The sequence below is a fragment of the Podarcis gaigeae genome, assembly GCF_964106915.1.
Source record: "Podarcis gaigeae genome assembly, chromosome: 1".
Taxonomy (NCBI): Eukaryota; Metazoa; Chordata; class Lepidosauria; order Squamata; family Lacertidae; genus Podarcis; species Podarcis gaigeae.
Genome location: NC_139678.1, coordinates 44116991 through 44137409, shown reverse-complemented (window position 1 = coordinate 44137409; position 20419 = coordinate 44116991). Strand labels below are relative to the sequence as shown.

At 43.2% G+C, this 20419-nt stretch overlaps 1 protein-coding gene across 12 annotated transcripts in view; it reads right to left on the bottom strand.

Moving 5' to 3' along the window:
- The window catches only part of MAPKBP1 (mitogen-activated protein kinase binding protein 1), a 118789-nt gene that overhangs the window by 25387 nt on the left and 72983 nt on the right, over positions 1-20419 (bottom strand). For 6 of the 12 annotated variants that reach the window (XM_083744065.1, XM_083744072.1, XM_083744076.1 and 3 more), the window contains exons 7-21: positions 18035-18172; positions 17080-17262; positions 15658-15675; positions 15082-15242; positions 11373-11562; positions 9519-9665; positions 8971-9155; positions 8788-8879; positions 7529-7654; positions 6268-6338; positions 5831-5952; positions 4513-4588; positions 3291-3402; positions 2560-2623; positions 2036-2161 (exon numbers count right to left, since the gene is read on the bottom strand). In XM_083744065.1, coding sequence (XP_083600191.1) covers positions 2036-2161; positions 2560-2623; positions 3291-3402; positions 4513-4588; positions 5831-5952; positions 6268-6338; positions 7529-7654; positions 8788-8879; positions 8971-9155; positions 9519-9665; positions 11373-11562; positions 15082-15242; positions 15658-15675; positions 17080-17262; positions 18035-18172 — 1811 coding nt within the window. The remainder of the gene's footprint in view (positions 1-2035; positions 2162-2559; positions 2624-3290; positions 3403-4512; positions 4589-5830; positions 5953-6267; positions 6339-7528; positions 7655-8787; positions 8880-8970; positions 9156-9518; positions 9666-11372; positions 11563-15081; positions 15243-15657; positions 15676-17079; positions 17263-18034; positions 18173-20419) is intronic. The other 6 variants (XM_083744066.1, XM_083744075.1, XM_083744069.1 and 3 more) reach the window with 1 other exon arrangement.

The following is a 20419-nucleotide window of genomic DNA, read 5'->3' as shown; positions in this document are numbered from 1 at the left end:
TGCCTTATGAGGAACGGCTAAGGGAGCTGGGCATGTTAGTCTGGAGAAGAGGAGGTTAAGGGGTGATATGATAGCCATGTTCAAATATATAAAAGGATGTCACATAGAGGAGGGAGAAAGGTTGTTTTCTGCTGCTCCAGAGAAGCGGACACGGAGCAATGGATCCAAACTACAAGAAAGAAGATTCCACCTAAACATTAGGAAGAACTTCCTGACAGTAAGAGCTGTTCGACAGTGGAATTTGCTGCCAAGGAGTGTGGTGGAGTCTCCTTCTTTGGAGGTCTTTAAGCAGAGGCTTGACAACCATATGTCAGGAGTGCTCTGATGGTGTTTCCTGCTTGGCAGGGGGTTGGACTCGATGGCCCTTGTGGTCTCTTCCAACTCTATGATTCTATGACACACAGTTTAAAATGCCACAGTTTAATGAGCCAAAGGCCTGGGAGAAGAAGAATGTTTTTGCTCGGTGCCTACAGATACGTGACGAAGGCTCCAAGAAAGCCTCTCTGAGGTGAGCATTCCAAGAGCAGAGCGCCACCACAGAAAAGGCCTGTTCTTATGTTGGCACCTTCCAGACCTCATGTTGAGGAGGCATATGAAGAAGGGCCTCAGATGATGAACCAGGTCGGTTCATATGAGGAAAGGCGGTTCTTGAGGTATTGAGGCTTTATTGATCAAAACCAGCACTTTTATTTGGACCCGGAAAATAACTGGCAGGCAGTGCAGTCGGATCTGTGTAATATGCTCAAACCATCTTGCTCCAGTGAGCAACCTGGCTGCTGAATTCTGCGCCAGCTGAAGTTTCCGAACAGTCTTCAGAGGCAGCCCTACATACAACACATTGCAGTAATCTGATGTAGAGGTTACCGAAACATAGACCACAGAAGTTAGGCTATCCCTGTCCAGATAGGGGTGCAGCTGAACCACCAGCCAAAGCTGATGGAAGGCACTCCACATGGTTGAGGCCACTTGAGCCTCAAGTGACAGCAAAGGATGCAGAAGTGCCCCAAGTTATGTACCATCTCTTTCAGAGGTAGTGTAACCCCATGAAGAGCAGGCAACCTCCCATAATGTTACCAGAAGAACATAAGGTATGACAGTGGTATAGATTAGAGAGCCCATAGTTGTTTAATGAAAACCCCTTCGTACAGATGCAGAACTATCACACAAGTTCATAGTCTCCTATCATCAACAAATGCAAAGTAAAACATGGGGTGGAATAGTGATCTTCAGCTAATGGAAGAAGTTAGCCATTGAAAAGCTCAGCAATTTCCCCAGTATTACCCCACACCCTCCAAAAATTTACTCCAGTGGGTTGGGGGACCCTCTGGAGCAGACATAGGGGGGAAATCACTGAACATAGCTCACCCCCTCACTATTCTGCTGACTGACTCTTTCCATTAACAAAGGAATGAGGAATCTGCGGCCCTCTTGAAGTTGCTGTACTACAGCACCCATCATCCCTGACCACTGGCCAAGATGGCTGGGGCTCATGGGTGTTGAAGTCCAACAACATCTGAAGGGCCACAGTTCTCCAACCCTGCATTAGAAGATGGCAACATCTGAAAAAAAAAACGTAACGGTAAAGGACCCCTGGACAGTTAAGTCCAGTCAAAGGTGACTATGGGGTTGCGGCGCTCATTTCGCTTTCAGGCCGAGGGAGCGGGCGTTTGTCCACAGACAGCTTTCCGGGTCATGTGGCCAGCATGACTAAACTGCTTCTGGTGCAACAGAACACTATGACGGAAGCCAGAGTGCACAGAAACGCCATTTACCTTCCCACCGCAGCGGTACCTATTTATCTACTTGCACTGGCGTGCTTTCGAACTGCTAGGTTGGCAGGAGCTGGGACAGAGCAACAGGAGCTCATCCTGTCACGGGGATTCAAACCACCAACCTTCTGATTGGCAAGCCCAAGAGGCTCACTGGTTTAGACCACAGCACCACCTGAGTCCCTCCACATCTGAATTTCCACTTGATTATGCAGCCAGTAAACACCTCTTATTACTGAAAACTGTCCGCAATGGCTTCCTCCTACCTGGCAAGCCCAGCTGGTTTGCCTGGCTGTGCTTTCTCCGCTTGCTTCCCTCTCTGCTTCATGTCTGCCAGGCGCTGCCGCATGTTGATGGTCATCTCCGAACTCAGACGCCAGATGAAAATGCAGCTGTAAGCAGGAAACACAGAAACAAGTCTTGTCTTACTCAAGAACCCCAATTCTACCCAGATACACGTTCCTGTAGAAGATTCGTTCTCCTGCAAGTTTCTATATCCTCCTCAATACCTGTGGCTAGAAGCTCAGTGCCGTCTCCTCAGTGTACTTGCCTGGTGCCCACTGCTTCCCACCTTCATACTGACACTTCAGAAAGCCCAGGATGCACCTCTTTCCTCATAATTCTTCAAATATTATCACACCTCACAGTGGGAGGCCTATGTTAATACTCTTTTAATGCACAGAGTCAAGGCCATTTGCCCATCCACCCCATTTTTTTTTTAAAGTAACTTTTAAGCATCCATACCCACCGATGAAAGGAAGATCTAAGGCAGAAATATCCCTTTGCTTACCTGTCACCAGAGACCGAGATCAAGTGTTTGCAGTCATTGCTGAACATCATCCCAGTTACAATCTCTGTAAATGTCAGAAGGACAAAGAGAACAGATCTTGAAGCACTGTCATGTGCAATGACTTCAAATGAACACCTTGGAGTTCTATGACCATAAGCCCTGCAGGATCCGTTGCCTAACCTGACCGATTGCGTCAGCTTCACATGTAATACCAAAACAAACCTGAAGGATTACAGAGGGCAGGAGGCAAAGACAAAGCAGCAGGTGGACTGATCCTTCACCAGAGGACCCACTACTACCAACTGTCCTGTGTGGAAGGGAAGAGGGCAGGTAGGCAAAGACAATGCCAGGTACCAACTCCTGATGAAGCCAGGCTAGTTCTTTTCTAAGTACGTGGTTTTTAATGTATCAATAGTGTTTTTAAAAAATTATGAGCCACTTCCGAGGCCACCAGTCAAAAATCATATGAAACCATTCAACAAACCCACTATATGGATTAATTAAAATAAAACATACCACTGCTGAAACACCTAAAGGGCACCTCATTTGCAATTGCACCAGCTCAACATAGAGAAAAGTATTATTTCTATGAAAATATGTTTTATCAAATGTGGTACTACCAAATATGGTACTATAACATGCTCCCTTCATTTAAAAAAAACAACCATGGAATGTAAGTCACTAAGAATTTTCAAGCAACATTCACCATCAACAAAGGCTCAGTGATTTACCTGAATGCCCATACATTGTGGCCACACACTCGCCTGAGTAGAAATCAAAGATAGAAAGGTTCTTGTCAGAGCAGCTTGTAGCAATATAGAGACCAGAGGGATCTGTTTGCACCTGAAACAAATGACACAGAAAAAAAGAATAACAATAAAATATATCTGTGCTATGGTCTCTTGGCTTTAGAAAGTCTAGTTTGCAGGATTTTGCTAAGTGCACACAACCAGGTGGGTATGTTTCTGGGTATGAGCATTATTCAGGCCAGCAGATAATAATGCATATTTTGTAATCACATGCTAACGAAGTTAACTAAAATGCAGATGAGGCTTTGGATCCAAACTCTCCTATTCTCCCCCCAAAAAAACCTTGAAGGGGGGTAGAGTTCACCAGCCATGTAACTGGTATATACATATTAGACATTAGACATTAGAGGTTAGGATCCCCTCAGAAGAATAGGATGTTAGCATTGTTCTAGATTCTCAGATCTCTCCACCCTGGCAATATTGTCATCTTCTGTGTCACAGATTTCTAGCAATCTGCTTTGCTGAAAAAATCTGGAAAGCAAACAAGCTGATCTGGCTAGGAGAGGCTCTTCCTGAATCAAGGCTAAGAGAGCTGAGAAACAATAAACAAAACTGTTTTGGAGACTGAATGCAAAGTTATTGTGTATGTTTCCACAACACAGCAAGCAAGAATCATCAAAAGGGAATAGAGGAAGTGCCCCAGGATAATGCATGACGTGCACAATGGGGAGAATGTACCATATTCAAATATGCTTATTCAGCACCACCGGATTTCTTGTCCATATGGATCAGTTTAGAGTAGCAGCAGATAAATTATCCACAGATGCCACTTTAAAACACAGCATTTTTATTGAGAAACCCGAAGCCAATACTTATTTATTCATCCCCGTTTTTAGCGCAGAGTGATTCTTATGGATTTTAACTACTTATTTTCTGGAGTAATGGTAGTAATTTTATCCACATCTTTATAATGTTATCTTTCATTTATACCCAGAATATATTGAGGAGAGATCATCCATTCTGCAATTTGCACAAACATACACCAGCAACAAATGACATATTCCCAAACGTAAGGTCTTCACATTACATGGAATTAAGTTGAAATCTAGCCCCTCAATCAGAGCACCAAATCAAGCTGCACATAATAAAAAGCACACACAAGGAAAAATGGAGCCGTGGGAGGCAAAACCGATAAAGGCCTTACTTTAATGAGGGTGCCATCTTCACTTTGGGATCCCTTGTATAGCTTTTTTTGCTTCCCACTGCTAATGTTGAAAATCCTGAGAGGTAAACAAGACATTATCATTAATAAGGCCCTGCTATAGCAGAACAAGAATTGCATCTCAGGACTGTAATACCTCAAAGCACTGCCTCTCATATAAACCGACCCAGACTCTGCATTCATCCTCTGAGGCCCTTCTTCATGTGCCTCCTCCACGTGTGGTCCGAAGGGTGTCAACATGAGAACAGGCCTTTTCTGCAGTGGCTCCCCATCTGCCGAATGCTCTCCCAAGGGAGGTTCAGCTGGTACCTTCATTACATATTTTTAGGAGCCAGGCAAAAATGTTCCTCTTCAACCATTTGGCTGATTAATATCCTACGACCTTTTTAATGTGTTTGTGGGAGGGGTATTGTTGCTTTCTTGCTTCATCTTGTATTTTTATCTTTTGAACCGTCCTGAGAAAGCTAATAAAATATAAAATAAATAAAATCTAGTTCAAACAGTGAGTGGCCAGCCAAATATCTCTGGGAAGCTCACCAGACAGACTTCTAGCATTCGGGGCCTCTTGTCTGGTGGGTCTTGAACATGTGACAGTTTCATTTAGCCCTGCATAGTTATTAGCTGTAAAGATCCACCTCCCTTTCAAAAGAGATATCTAACCTAGTGGCCACTCCACCTACCCATCCGACACATGAGTGCTCCTGCCACTCTTCTCTTGGGATCATAGCATCAGAAGGGGCCTCCAAATGACACCTACCCTAACCCCTGGCCAGTGCAAGAAATCCTCTGTCAATAGATTTCTGCATACTGTCTTTGCATTAGGTGTGACTGAATAGTGAGAAGAAGCTAGTCCCAGGCATTGGTTCTTTGAATAGTGAAGTTGGAACAAGTCAGGCACTCACAGGATGGTTTTCTGATTAGTAGTGCCTTCACCCACCTCCCCCAACCTGGTGCTCTCCATATGCTGTTGGACTACAACTCTTTGTAACCAACCCTAGGATCTTACAGTACAAGGCAAGGGAGGAAATCTAATTGATTGATTGATTGATTGATTGATTGATAATAATTTTAAAAACCTCCCACCATCCCTGATCATTGACCTTGATGGCTGGGGCTGATGCAAGCTGCAGCCCAAAAATCTAGACGGCACCAGGGTGGGGAAGGTTGGGAAGGAAATTTTAAACCTTGATTTGACTCCATTGGTCATGTTTATTAAGAAATGACACACTGAGTTCAATGGAACTTGTTCTCAAGTCTAAGCTAAGGAATAAAATGTTTAGATCCCAACTAGTGAACCAACCTGATATTACGGTCCTGGCATCCAATAGCAGCATACTTCCAGTTAGGGTCCACATCCATGTCGTACAGAGTGGTCTTCCTAACAACATGGTGCGTACGAGTAAAGAGAACCCCATCAGCTGTCTGTACAAGAAAAAAAACAGCAGCAATGAAGACCGGGGCGCTTCAATGAAGACCAGGGTATTCTTTCCAAGCAAGAGATAAAAGCGCCCTCCTTCGAAACAGTTACACAAAGAGGCTGAAATTATACAGTGGCTGAATGACTCCATTACTAGCAGGCCTCCTGCAACATAGTTTCTTACATATATATATATTTTTAATTAAGATGGGAAAGAAACAAGGCCTTGACCACCATCCAAAGCCTTTCCTCTCATCTTCGCTCTTAAAATAGCTCTACTCCAGAAGTTACACAAAGATAGAATACTCTAATGGAATTACCTTCTGTGCAGTGCGGAAATAGATACTCTTATCTGCTCCACAGCTGATCATTTTCACCTTTCCATCATTGGCTAGAGAAGGAGAGAAACAGGTAGGCCCATGAGCAAGCAGACATGCAATACAAAACTTAAATTTCTTCAGTTTATTTGTGCCTTACAGTCCTTCCTGTATATGGCATATTACTATTCCTGCCAGTCTGTGTTTTAAAGCAGCCTTCTCAAACATTGTGTTTTAGAGTACAGGCTCCATCACCATGACTGGGGTTGACTGGACTTGCAGGCCAGAACATCTGGAGAGCACCAGGGTTTGGAGATGATAGGTTGTTTTGTTTTTGTTTTTTTAAAAAAAGCAATGCACTTTTCCACCCTAGCAAACCAGGCTCTGTTCCATTTGAAGGAGCACAAGGGTGAAAAATTGCAAACAGGCCCCTTTTCTGTTTGATTCTCACAACCATCCTGTGAGGTAGGCCAGGCTGAGAAAGCATGGCTGGTCAAAGTTTACCCAGTGAGCTTCTTGGCTCAGTAAGCATCTGCACAGAGGTTTCAAATCCAAGTTATGTATTGCTACGCCACACTTAATTAACCCATACAATCTCCGCCCCCCCCCCAACAAACCACTTTAGAGGTTTTACAGTATTTACAATTAGGCGATATACAAATTTTGCTAACGAAAAGTCTGAACCGTGAATAGAGAGTAAGTGTACCACATCTGCAAATAGCTCCACATCACCCATGCAAAAGAGCCAAACCACACGTGACAGGAGAACACAAACCAAGGTCAATTTGGCAGGGGAAAGGGGTGAAGATAACTTTCTGATAATGTGTGAACATAGCAGCCTTATTCAGACCATTGGCGCATCTAGCCTAGCACTGTGTACGATGACTGGGAGGGGCTCTCCAGAGTTTCAGACAAGAGTCTCCCCACTCCTACCTGGAGATGCCAATGATGAAATCTGGGACTTTTTGGATGCAAAGCAGATGCTCTCCCACTGAGCAGTGGCCCTTCCCCAACTGAACACTGAATATGAGCAAATGAATGTTTTGTTGCATGATGTCTGCTGCACTAACCAGTTGTCTTTCCTCTACTTGGAAAGTTTGCAGTATTCCAGAGGCAGAAAGGAAAGGAACCAGGATGTTATGGGAAGTGGGTACCCAAATGCAGCAATCAGCTAGGAAAACTGTCAAATGTCTATCAGCTACTTGTAACTGCAATGAGGAACATTTGTCGAGTTAACAAAGGCAGTTGCACTTGACCCCGTTACCTGCAAACTTCACGGCTGTGATAGAGGACGAATGCTCATCCAGTGTCTGTTGCAAGCTATAATCCTTCCCTGCATCCAAAACATGAATCAGTCTGTCTCGACTGGCTGATGCTAGAAGCTTCAACCCTGTCATAAAGATATGAAATGAGAAAATCCTTTAGTTGCTAGTGCATTTCCTCAAGCTGGACTTCAAAAGGACTGCAGTATGTTGTGATACAATGGTGCTTCCCTCATGTTGGAGGATGGTTGGTGGTTAATGGACTGAGGTTGAATCCCAACAAGACGGAAGTACTGCTTCTGGGGAACAGGGAGGTGGACATATGTGGGGGACTCCATGCTCCTGAATGGGGTAACTGTGCCCCTGAAGGACCAGGTGCACAGACTGGGAGTCATTTTGGACTCACAGCTGTCCATGGAGACACAGGTTAATTTTGTGTCCAGGGCAACTCTCTACCAGCTCCATCTGGCATGCTGGCTGAGACCTACCTGCCTTCAGACTGTCTAGTTATCTCCCACTTGGACTACTGCAATGCGCTCTACGTGGGACTACCTTTCAAGGTGACTCGGAAACTACAACTAATCCAGAATGCGGCAGCTAGACTGATGACTGGGAGTGGCAGCCGGGACCATATAACACCAGTCCTAAAAGATCTGCATTGGCTCCTGGTACATTTCCCAGCCCAATTCAAAGTTTTGGTGCTGACTTTTAAAGTCCTAAATGACCTTGGCCCCGTATACCAGAAGTACTGTCTCCATCCCTGACTGAGGTCCAGGGGCCTTTTGGAGGTTCCCTCAATGTGAGAAGTGAAGTTACAGGGAACCAAGCAGAGGGCCTTCTGTTAGTGGCACCCACCCTGTGGAATGTCCTCCCATCAGATGTCAAGGAAATAAACAACAATGAGACTTTTAGAAGACATCTGAAGGCAACCCTGTATAGGGAAATTTTTAATGTGTTTTGTTTGGAGCCACCCAGAGTGGCTGGGGCAATCCAGTCAGAAGGGCAACATACAACAACAGTAACAGCAACAACAACAGCAGCAATAACGTTTCATTCTGTGATTAATTTTTAAAAGAAGCAATGGCCTATATGTGCCTGTGACTTTAGTAATAGAATATTTCGCCTCCTTCAAATTTTGTATCTAGAATTGCATGATCTCTGCTAACAGAGCTAAAGAGCCTAATTTTGATAAAATAGAGTATAATCAGTTAAACTCAGAATGCCAACAAATAAGCCAGAGTTGGGGTTGAGCTAATCTTACCTGTCTCAGGTCTGGAGTACTCAAGGCAGAGGATTTCAGAATCATGAGCTTCCACCTTCAGCATTTCTCTCAGGGATTTCAGCTCATAGATCCTGAGAAGAGCACAGTCAGAGGGTCAGAAAGGACCTTTCAGTATTGCTACAGAGGTTTAGCCTTCTTTAATAATAATTTTAAAAAACTTACCTGAGGGTACCTATCCTGTCACCTGATGCCAGGTGCTCCCCAGTAGGGCTCACACATACTGTACGAATCCCCACTTTTGCATCTAGGGCCTGCGTGTCAGCCTTGTCGGCACCCCCACCAGTGTTATATTCTGTGTCCAGGAGGGTCTGAGTGTTTTCATCTACATATATAATTTTCATCAAGTCCTGATGAGAAAAAGAACAAGACGTTCCTTATGTTATGGCTTTATCTATAACCTGCTACACAGCCCAAAAGCTACCCCAAAGTGGTGAACAGCAGGAGTGTTTGATTATACTGGTTAAGGCACTTTGGGCGCTGGTTCTTACATAACACAGTAAAAACGTGGAACACAAACACGATCCATACAGGCTAAAACTTGCAAACAAACTCCAAGGCTGCTCTCACAAGCAAAACTTAACTTGGTTACTGCATTTCAGAGCAACATTGCCTAGATTGCACATTTGGTATAAAGCTGGCTGCTCAGCTCCTTTTGTCCTGCATTAAGAACAATCCCATGTGATGAGTTCCAGACCAAAATATGTTCTTACATTGCTCAGAATGTTCCGATGCAGAGCCGCCCCATGGATGTTTGAGCTCTCTGTGTTCCAGAGGCGGATGGTATTATCAGAAGAGCAGGTGATGAAAGAGTTGGGGGGCAAGCAAGACTGGTTGCTATCCTTCACCTCAGGGTACACCTGAAGACAGGCAAACAAAGCAAAGTAAGAAAGGTATCATCTGTATTTGACAATAAAAACGAAAAAAGAGGAAATGCATTTGCACCAAACTGAGGATGGCGAAATTCAGGAGAGAACAGGGCTCCTTGCTGCTAAACAGATGTGTTGGAGAGGTGATTTTGATAGGTACAGCCTTTTTACACCCTGCAAACCAAGCCGCTTCTGCCAAAATTCCTTGTTCTACATAATTATTAAAGAGCATGAGGCCTGCCCTGTCCACATTTGAAAGTGGTCTTCCTAGGCAAATTAAACCTTCATTTCCATTTATATAAAATAACCTGGCCAGAACATGATGGCAATTTGTCCATTAAATAGGAGCCCTGCTGTTACATGATAACACTCCAAATGCTCATTACCAATGCAAGTAGAAAGGAGGAAATATCTTTAAACACTCTTGCGCACACCACCAGGGAGCAGCACTCTGCTATTGCTATGATCCTTTGACACTCTGGCATAACTGAAACCAGTACTGTACTGAGAAAAGGAGGTGATCAGAAATGCCTACTTAGTTCCCTTTGTTCCTTTTCCGACTAACCCCCTAAGAGAAAGTTTCTGGACACACAAAGCAGCAGCCCTGTTGGGATAGGTGCTCAGTACACGTCCACATGAGGGAGTTTTCAAGTTCCAGGCTGATTTCAGAAGATGGTGACAGAAAAAGAAAGCACTGATCAGAGAGATCTGCAACATTTCCTTTCCTAAAGTTAGAAGCAAGGAAGCCAAATGTTCTCGAGTTGCAGGCTGTGGTCATAGCACATTTTCTTCCTGCACCTTTAGGTATAGAAAATGGAAGAGCAAAAGAAACCAAGTCTTTGTAACTACATGGCCTGTTCTTAGAGGCTAAAGACCAGGGCAGGGGTAGCTGGATGAGACCACTGGCCATGCTGGCTGGAGCTTGATGCAAGCCTTACTTTATCTACAGCTGGAGGGCACCATGCTGGCCATCCCTGCATCAGGGAAACATCAGGTTCATATCTTTCCAAGGACACCTTCACTTTAAGGTGGAATATTTTAAATCGATAGAAAATGCCTCAGCCTGGGCCCTGTCCTCAATATGTGCATTAAATTTTCAGTTGCATGAGTAGGAAGGGTAATTCTCCTCCTCCTCCTCCTCCTCTTCTTCCTCCTCCCCCCTGTACAATTAGTCTCCATCCCTATGGATTCAGGCAGTTCATTCCTGCAGTTGCAAAATACAGTTGTACCTTGGAAGTTGAACAGAATCTGTTCTGAAAGTCCGTTCGACTTCCAAAACGTTCTGAAACCAAAGTGCAGATTCTGATTGGCTGCAGGAAGTTCCTGCAGCCAATTGGAAGCCACATCAGATGTTCGGCTTCCAAAAATAGTTCGCAAACCAGAACAGTCACTTCTGGGTTTGCAGCATTTGGGAACCGAAATGTTCGAGAACTAAACTGTTCAAAAATCAAGGTATGACTGTATTGCTTCTACCTACTGCCTGAACCCAAGCAAGCAGGGAAAACCCATTAACAAAAGCGGAGGGAAGATTATTTCGGGATTCTTGCTACAATGAGAATTACCATCTTAATTTTAATCTCACTTCAGTTTTGCAACCAGCCAACAAGGAGAGAGAGAAACCCTCTTATTGCCATTGCACAAACAACTGCTCCCCTCAACTCCCCTCACCACATGGCAACCTTCTTAATCCTTGCTTACCTCAACGTTCCAAACACAAGAGGAGTGGTACAATGCCGAATAAACCTTGCCCACTTTCTTGGGATCCTTGACATCCCACACATACAGGCTGTGATCATTGTAAACGCAGGAGAGCCATTGGTTATTGGGGTCAAAAGTCAAGGCAATGGTGTCTGGATACTTGGCATCGGTCACATTAGAGAAGAGCCGGCTGTGAACAAAGAGAGGACAATGGTGAATTGTTGGAAGAACAGGGAGGGTGGAAAGAGAAGGCACAAAGTATAACGAAGCTTGGGCAAGGTGGTTGCTTGTTTTGGTGGCTACCACCCTCTATTTCGGCCTTTCCCAACCTGGTGTGCTCCATGGGTTTTGGGATTACAAGTCCCATCAGCCCCAGCATAGCCAGGACGGATCCAGGTGGGGAAAGGCTGACCTAGTTAATTCTACATTCATATAGTTACATTTTATGATATAATTACCTTGCCCATTTATAGAATTCTTTCCAACGTTCAGAAATGCTTCATGCATAATTATCTTGTTTTAAATGTTATTAAGACCCCTGTAACCCAGGTCAGGATTGTAATCATATTTCAAATGGAGTGGGCAACTGAGAGAGATTGTCTGGTCTAAGGGTAGATATTGCACTTGTGGCAGAGCCGATTCAGTAAGCCCGCAACTTACATGGGGGTTATGTTCCAAGGACTGTGCCTAAAGCCAAAATCACACGTAGTCAAAACCCATTAGGGGAGACAAAAAAACATGAGCCACAAGGAAGGAACCCAGTCAAAGGAAAAGTTGATGCACAGTGCCTGCTTCTTGTGTCTCCAAACCAGAAGAAGGCAAGCAGCAATTCACAAGCAAAAAAAAAAAAAAAAAACGGTTCTGTGAGGCCCTCTCATGAAAACAGCTCTACCCCCCTCCAGGTGCAGAAATGCATCTTGGATTTGAGTGTTGCCTATGCTTACAGTATACATAGGCATTCTCACTCTCCTAATGCTATGGATTGTCTTCCATCTCAAACTGCACAGACTGATGGGAAAACTTTATCTTAAAAATATTCCTTTAACTTGAAGCAGTCTGAAGGGGGCACCCCCCCTCCCGTTTTTGTTTGTTTGCTTGTATATGTGTGTGTGTACACATGTACATGTGCACACAAGTGAGCAAGAAACAGAGTGCTTACAAATAAATCTAGGAAAGGTATTAGGGTACGAAAATGTTTACTAGCCCACACATACCTACATCAGTCCTTGTTTCTAGACCGTCAGGCTAGAATTCAATTTCGGCATTTGCCCAGCCCGAAAAGTCGCCTACATCAGTCATTTGTGACACATCAAACACCCTTTAAAAAAACCCAGACCCTTCTCTTTCTAAGTCACAGAAACCTCTCCAGCTAATCCTCTGGAATCTGCCACCACCATTCTTACTCCACGGACATGGCTGTTTACAAGGTGTCCACATTTGAATATATTCTCCTATGACTCTTGCCTCTTCCCTTTTTCTCCTCCCTCCACCAACAGTCCATTAGCAACATTTAGTTTGTAAGTTCCTCAGGGCAGGGACTTGACTCAAGTTACCCTGTAAAAAGTGTCACCTTATGGTGATGCCCCTATATTCACACATGCAAACAGGTTGAGTGGGAAAACAGGAAAAATAGCAGACCAGGAAAACTGAGGGGTAGAAACCTTCAAGCTCTAAATAAGTTACCAATCTACACTGATTGCTTAGTGCTATTATTCATTGTATGGTCCCTATCTCAGAATCTCATCAGATTTTGAAGAAACTGCTGCATGTACATTTTCCTAGGGGGTGGGGATAGAGCAGCAACAGACCCTTATAGTAGCATTCACACATCTAGAACAGCAACTGAAATGCAGAGAATATCAAATAAATAATATGATGTTGGTTTTTCAAAAAAAGATAAACGGCGCTAGAGCAACTGAAAGGGTCAGATTTTGAGAACTAGCAGACCAAAGAATGTAACAGAGATTGTACTGAACGCCAAGTAATTAATGAAGCGTGGGCTGTCAGAAGGGCTCAAGACAAGCATCCTACAAAGAACCTATTGCATGAAATGGTTTTAATGATGTCTGCGGCTTTCAGCTTCCTTTCAAATGAAAAAAAAAAATGCATGCATCTATGTTTGTGATCAGCTCCCAAGCTCCATACTTTTAGGAGCCACGTAATTTTGGCTGCTCGGAGAGAAATTATAGGCATGGGACTGGCAGAAATTGCTTCTGGAGGAAAAAAAGAGCCAGCACAGTGTATCGCTGGCCGAGTGCTCCAACAACACGAGGCTTTCAGAAACAGAAAAAACAGACTCCGCGTCTGATGCCCAGCTTCCCATTTCAAATCATTGCAGTTTTAGGATGCAGCTCTCATTAGCTGCTCAAGGCTGCATTCTGAGCAGAAGTTTGGCTCAGCAAGGCAAAACTGCAATCCAAACACGTGAACTATTATTGTGGCCAAGAGATGGGAGTGTGCACAGTCATGGCTTTCTCGGCTGCAGCTGGACAGGCCGTATCACTTTTTAATCTGCAGAGTAGTTGGTCTTTTCAGACCCAAGAGCCAGTGCATTGAAAAGGCACTTGCCTTGCGCATTTGTATTTTTTTCTGTCTTTCTGGGCTATTCTAGAGAACCAGTTTATTGAGCACTCAACCTGATTTGCTTGCCCAGAGCTTACACAGATGTTAGATCGTATCTGGTCTTCATTGAGAATTTCTTCTCATTCATTTTACTACAAATCAACAGTCTTCCTGCATTCATCCCAATTTCCTTGTGGGATGTTTACACATTTCCCTGTTAATAATTCATTCATCCTACACTTTTCAATGCATTTCACTATTAGTCCCCTAACTGCAAAAAGTCAGGTTTTTTTTAGTTTGGATTTGTTGTGCTAGGGCGACAGAACACTTTACAGTAATTCAATTGAATTGTGCAAACCCAGATTTCCTGGTATGTGCTTGAATCTCTCCTGCAAAATGCAGACAATCAAGGGACCCTCTGGCTAACAGGGCAGCAACATGCTAATGGTCTAGCAATTCCAGCTAGCAAGATATTAAAAGATGCTGCACACAGGCATGGAGAGGCTGAACAAGGAATGCTTCTTTGCATCAAGTTTGTTTTCTAGAGAAATGCATATTTAATTAAAATACTTGGAAGGGCAACAAAAGAATGCTTTGTTGTGTGTGCATACCAATGCATAGCTCCAAATATCCAATGATAAAGAGTCCAAGACAAGCACATTCTGCCTACTTAAACTCCCCAAAGCCTACTAGGACGATGGCAGATTGAGACTGGGGAGGAGGAAGGGAGAGAATACTACAAGACAAGATTTGGGTGTAAAGGCACAGAAGGAACTGCTTTAGAAGGAAGATGGGAGAAGTCAAATTTGTAGGTCACAGGAAACATGTACAGCTTCTTAGTCATATTAATGCACAAAACTACCTTGTACCTGGTCAGACTATTTGCCTGCCTATCCCAGGACTATGAATGCACTTGAGCAGCACCTTTCTAAAGCAGGGAACTCTGCAGATGCCACATATCAAACCTGCATCCTTCTACATGCAATGCATGTGTCCTACTGCTGAGCTATGGGCCCACCTTCACTTTCATTACAGACTGAAAAGCTGCAACACCAAGCAGGCGCTCTTGCCATGACTTTGAGACATCGTACAAGATCACAGATTTTGTTATGTCAAAAGAGGCTCATGGGCCTCTCCCTTTTCCTACCTGGCTTCCGTGACGCTGGCAATATCCGTCCCCAGGAAGTGCGGCTTGGGGAGCGTAGTCACAAAGTGAAGGTTCAAAGGGTTAAAAATCCGCACCGTGCCATCCGCACAGCCACAGAAGATGTAATCGTGGTTCACAGAGATGCAGTTTGCCACAGTGGTCTGAGGACACAAGACACCCACATGAGCAGCACATTCCTTTAAAAAGCACCACATTAAAAGCATGACAAGGTAGAAGGAAATCAGGGTGGTGGGGACAAAGAGGGAAGAAAGTGAAGAAAGTGAGTAATATGAGATGAAGCCACCAAATGAAAAGAAAGGTTCTTGAAAGCGAATGTCCTTTCCTAGCAGTTCCTTTCCCTCCTGCAAGTCACACAACAATTATTTACGCAATATTCCCCTGCATCAGGAGAGGAAACGAACCCTGCCAAAACACACTTTCTGTCTTAGACTTTGTCCTATCCCACTAAATATTCCCCCCGCTATTACGATTTGCACCATCGCAAAAATATGACAACAAATGGGAGGCATGATGTGGAAGTGGGGTGCTGGAGGCAACGATGCCATTCTGACTTACTGTGAAGCTGTCTGTGTTCTAAGTAAAAGAGAAAAGGTGATTTCAGTGCAGAAAGGAAGGAAAGGAGGAGAGAGAAAGAGAGACATTCAACTTGGAGAGTGAGGCTCCTGTTTAAAAAAAGTAATCACACACACATGCAAACCTTTGTGTTTTACCAAATTACAATGGAGAGCAAGTTTTCAGTGCGGTTCAGCGACAACGCTACACCAGGTGTCTATTCATCACAGATCTAGTTATTACCTCTTTGTAGGTAGAAAAGGCATCTTGCACAATTACAACCATACAATTCCATGATTCTGTTATTCTAATTCAGTTTGTAATGCAGATCAGTCATAACTAATAGGGCTTCTGCAAACCAGCATTTTTCAGATTCAGTTACCCATCTGAACTGTAGCACTAATGTGAGGCTGCATGGAATAAATATTCTAAAATCACTTTTACTTAAAGTCCTTAAATGTGTAGCTTTTGCTAGAGAAGGAAATGCAGTAATGAGCTGCTAAAAATGCTGTTCAAGACAATTCTCATGCAATATTCACAGAGTCTCCCCAGACGGCACAGTTGGGGTCTTATTTTAGGACACCACCATGCCTGGGTGACAGAGGCTTTCATGTGGCTCTCTGCAGAAAACAATTGTCCAAATGCTAAATATATAGATACATCCAAACACTTCATGAATATATCTCAGTCCCAAACTACAGACGACTTTCAAAATGGACCGATAAAAAGTGCACTTTACTGGGAGGTGTAAAGGAACCCTCTGACAACAAACTTGAAATCCTGGTGGTGCCCTATTTGTTTGAAGCATAGAAGGTAGAGGTACAATAAATCCCTAAAAACTGTAGAAGGGCCAAAGGGCAGGTGCGTGGAGAAGAGACACTGAACCCTCCCCTAAGTACTGGCTTTCCCCCAAGTGTGTTTTTTTCCCCCAGCTAGGCTCACTCCTATCTGAGCCCAGGTAGGAGAAATCTGGGAAAGGTGGGCTGCAGTAGTATGGGAGGCAAGGAGAAAGGGAGTTTCCGCACCCATGTCCACATACCACTTTCAACTGCACCTATCCCTTTTCCATGCAAATAGGGCAAGTGTCATTTTGGACCCCATTGGTCATTTGCAGGGTTTGTTTGTTTTTTTACATACTACTACTACTAATAATTTTATTATTTGTATCCCGTCCATCTGGCTGGGTTTCTCCAGCCATTCTGGGTGGCTATAACATATCTAGAAACATAATAAAAACATCCTTTCTTCCATATATAAGGCTCCCAGGCAGACTCCTTCCAGGCCAAACCTAGACCTGGTTAACTTCATCAAGGTTGCTGCATAGCATGCCTTCAGACCAAGCGTGCCCCAGCTCCCAGGACAACGGCTTGTGGGCTTAGTGCATTCCCATCATCATCAACCAAGAGTTCCAGGTTCTGAACTTACTCTCAGCTCCACCCACTTGTCCAGCAGCCTCTTCTCGTTGAATTCACACAGGAGACCTGAGGAAGTGATACAGAAAGTGCTGTCTGCTTTTTTGCCCCTGCCGCATGCCACATCTGTGAAGAAGTTGTTCCTTAGTTCCCCAAGCAAACCGGAACGTCCGAGCAAGGGAACTGTAGCATTCACCTGGTACAAAAGAGAAAAATATGTTAGAAGATTGCTGTACGTTGGTGAGCATAAATGCTTCGAACAGGGCATGTGCTACAAAACAATCCACCAGTTGTACTATTGGGATATATTCTAAAATCATGTTTTGCTAGAAGACAGGGCAATGATAACACACTTTCTGATAGCAGCCTATGTGGCAATCAGTTCCAAGTCAGGAGGAAATCAACACCCCAACATTACAAGACTGAATTTTGAGAATATGGGACGCTGTCCAAATGATAAAACTAACAAAAACATAGTAAGAGTGAGAGAAGGAAGGCAGATTTATCAATTTATAGAGAAGATATCAATTTATAGAGAAGAGGGTCCCACTGGTTATGAACTGGTGTAATAAAATGTGGGAAAATGTTGAACAACACGTTTTATTGAGAAAATTGAAAGAATGAAGATAGCCTCTGTTTTTAAAATGAACATATTTACAAAATAGCTGAACACTGCTTTTGTAAATCTACTATGTTGCTTCTCATAAAAAAGAAATAATTAAAAATGTTCTGAAGAGAACTTCTCAGATGTACTCAGTGAATATTATAGAATAAAGCATTTTATTTTTCCATAGCCAATATCATCAATAAAATGAACAGATTATCTGTATTTCCAAAATTGTTTAGGGCATGGCAAGCCATCAGCCAAGCAAAGCAAAACCTTCTGTAGAAAATGCATCCTCTCTCCCTGTCTCAACAGTTCCTTCCCATTACCTGCATATATGCAGTTTCTCATTTGTGCCTCTCACCTTTGAGGTTTTGCTGTCATCCAGGTACCAAAATTTGATGTGCCGGTTTCCAGCTGTGACAAAGTAGCTGCAATCCTCAGAGAATGACACTGCTGTCACTTTGCTTGAGACCTTATTGGCTGCTACAACAATGTTTTTCTGGAAAGAAAATGTTCAAGCAAATCAAATCTCTTGCTGACCAAAGAGGATCTACTTGCAAATGTAAGTCATGAGTGACAAATCACAGATTTGTACTTCACTTGCAGAAATGGGGTGCGAAGACAGAAGGACAGAGGGGCAGAAACAACTATCTTCACATTCCCCTTCATGTGCTCAGTGTACTGCCAGCAAAGAGCCCACAAGCAACTCCTTTTTGTTGCAGAGTTCCCCTTTGGACACATAGGGCTGCATCTGACTGAATTATAATCAAAAGTAAACCCACTGAAATCAATAGAGACGGCTAAGAAAAATCCATTGATTTCAGTGGTTCTACACATGAGTATGACTTAGTTGGCTACATCCCTAATATGCACATTTATGTGTCTATAAGGTATGCAGGCAGACATAGGTTGTGCCCTTCCACCCCCACCTCATCCCTAAGCATAAAATGACACATTTAAACAGCAAGAGTTCTGTAGCCTGAATCATCAGTACATACTCATCCCTATCTTGGGATACCATACATTTAGACTAAGGGACACCACCATTCTTCCTTTCTAAGATACTCCTGCACATGGCTACATTTAAAAATACCCAGGTGTGTATTTTAACACAAATATAACAAATAGTATCTTCCCGACACACACGATAGAAAATGTCCAGGTCGCTGCAACATCTAGTAACTGACAAAGCCTCTATGGTTCTATGATTCTAAGACATAAAATTTATAGCATCTTTGGTTGGCTCCAAGCCTTGCTTATAACACTGCTACTTCAGCTTTCACATAATAAAACTGTAGTAATATGTGTTTTAAGCTCAGTATGCACTCTGTCTGGGCACACTTTCCTTCAAACCATGATAAACGTAGATAGAAGGATTTTACAGAAACCAATTTCAAAATGATAAAGCTGACAGCATTCTCAATCTCCCCTTTTCTGGAAGGGGAAGAAATGTGCGCATTAGACTCCCACTTGATTTGATATCTTCATTGAGCATCTGCAAGTAACTAAGTTACCAAGGGAAGGGTTTTGCCTAGTTCATCACCACACACAAACATAAACTCTCACTAGCCCAGGCAAAAAAAAAATCTGATTAGGACCTTAAATAGATATAACCAGGAGATGTATTCACATGCCTGGTTATCAAAATTCATGGTGGGGGGCGGGATTTGCTTATGACTAAATCTGACCTATCAGAATAAAATGTTTTGAAACAAGTGGATTAACGTGGATAGGTAAGACATAGTGAAACATCTTACATGGCAAAATAGCCCATAATCAAATCCTTGAACATGGGTAACATAACATGCTGAACAGCAGGCTATACACATAAAAACTAAATAAGCAGGTTATTGCCCCTCGCCTCTCAAACAGTCTAGTTTGTATTAGCTTGGCACAAAAAAGGCATTCTCATCTTCCATGTGTTAAACATCTTATGCATGAATTCCCACATGTAAACAAGAAAGCTGAATACATATCAACTTTTGCAGGAAATAAAGAACACTCTTGTTTAAACAACAAATGCCAGTTTATTTGTTCATCTGATCAAAGGATTCTCTCTCCCTGGAGAAGCAACTTTTGCCAACAGCAATAACAATTGTAAAAAAGCGTTTCTGGATATCACAGGGAGCAAAAAAAAATTAAAGACCTTGTGAGGACACAAACACCACTTTGCTACCAAAGAACCAGAATGAGTATCACCTTTTGAAAAATAAAATAGGTATCTGACAAAGATATTAATGCACTGGTTCTTGTTTGCCAGTGTGTGTGTGTGTGTGTGTGTGTGTGTGTGTGTGTACAAAATTCAATAAAACTATTTGCAAACAAAGGAAATAAAATACCGTAGTTATCTAAAACATAGTAAACATGCTCTTTCATCGTATGAAAGAAGTACCCAGGCTCAATGGTAGAGCATCTGCTTTGTGTGAAGACAGTCCTAAATTCAATCCTTGATATGCCCAAATAGAGCTGAGAATGTCCCAGTCTGAAACCCTGGGGAGCTGCTGCTAGTCAGATGGAACTATTCTGTGACTTGGTATAAGCCAGATCACTGGTCCATCTATGTTCCAGTCTAAAGTATGGAAAAGGAAGAATTGCCTGCTGTGATATTCCATTAGATCAGTGTTTCCCAACCTTGTGCCTCCAGATGTTTTTGGCCTACAACTCCCATCATCCCTGACCACTGGTCTTGCTAGCTAGGGATGATGGGAGTTGTAGGCCAAAAACATCTGGAGGCACAAGGTTGGGA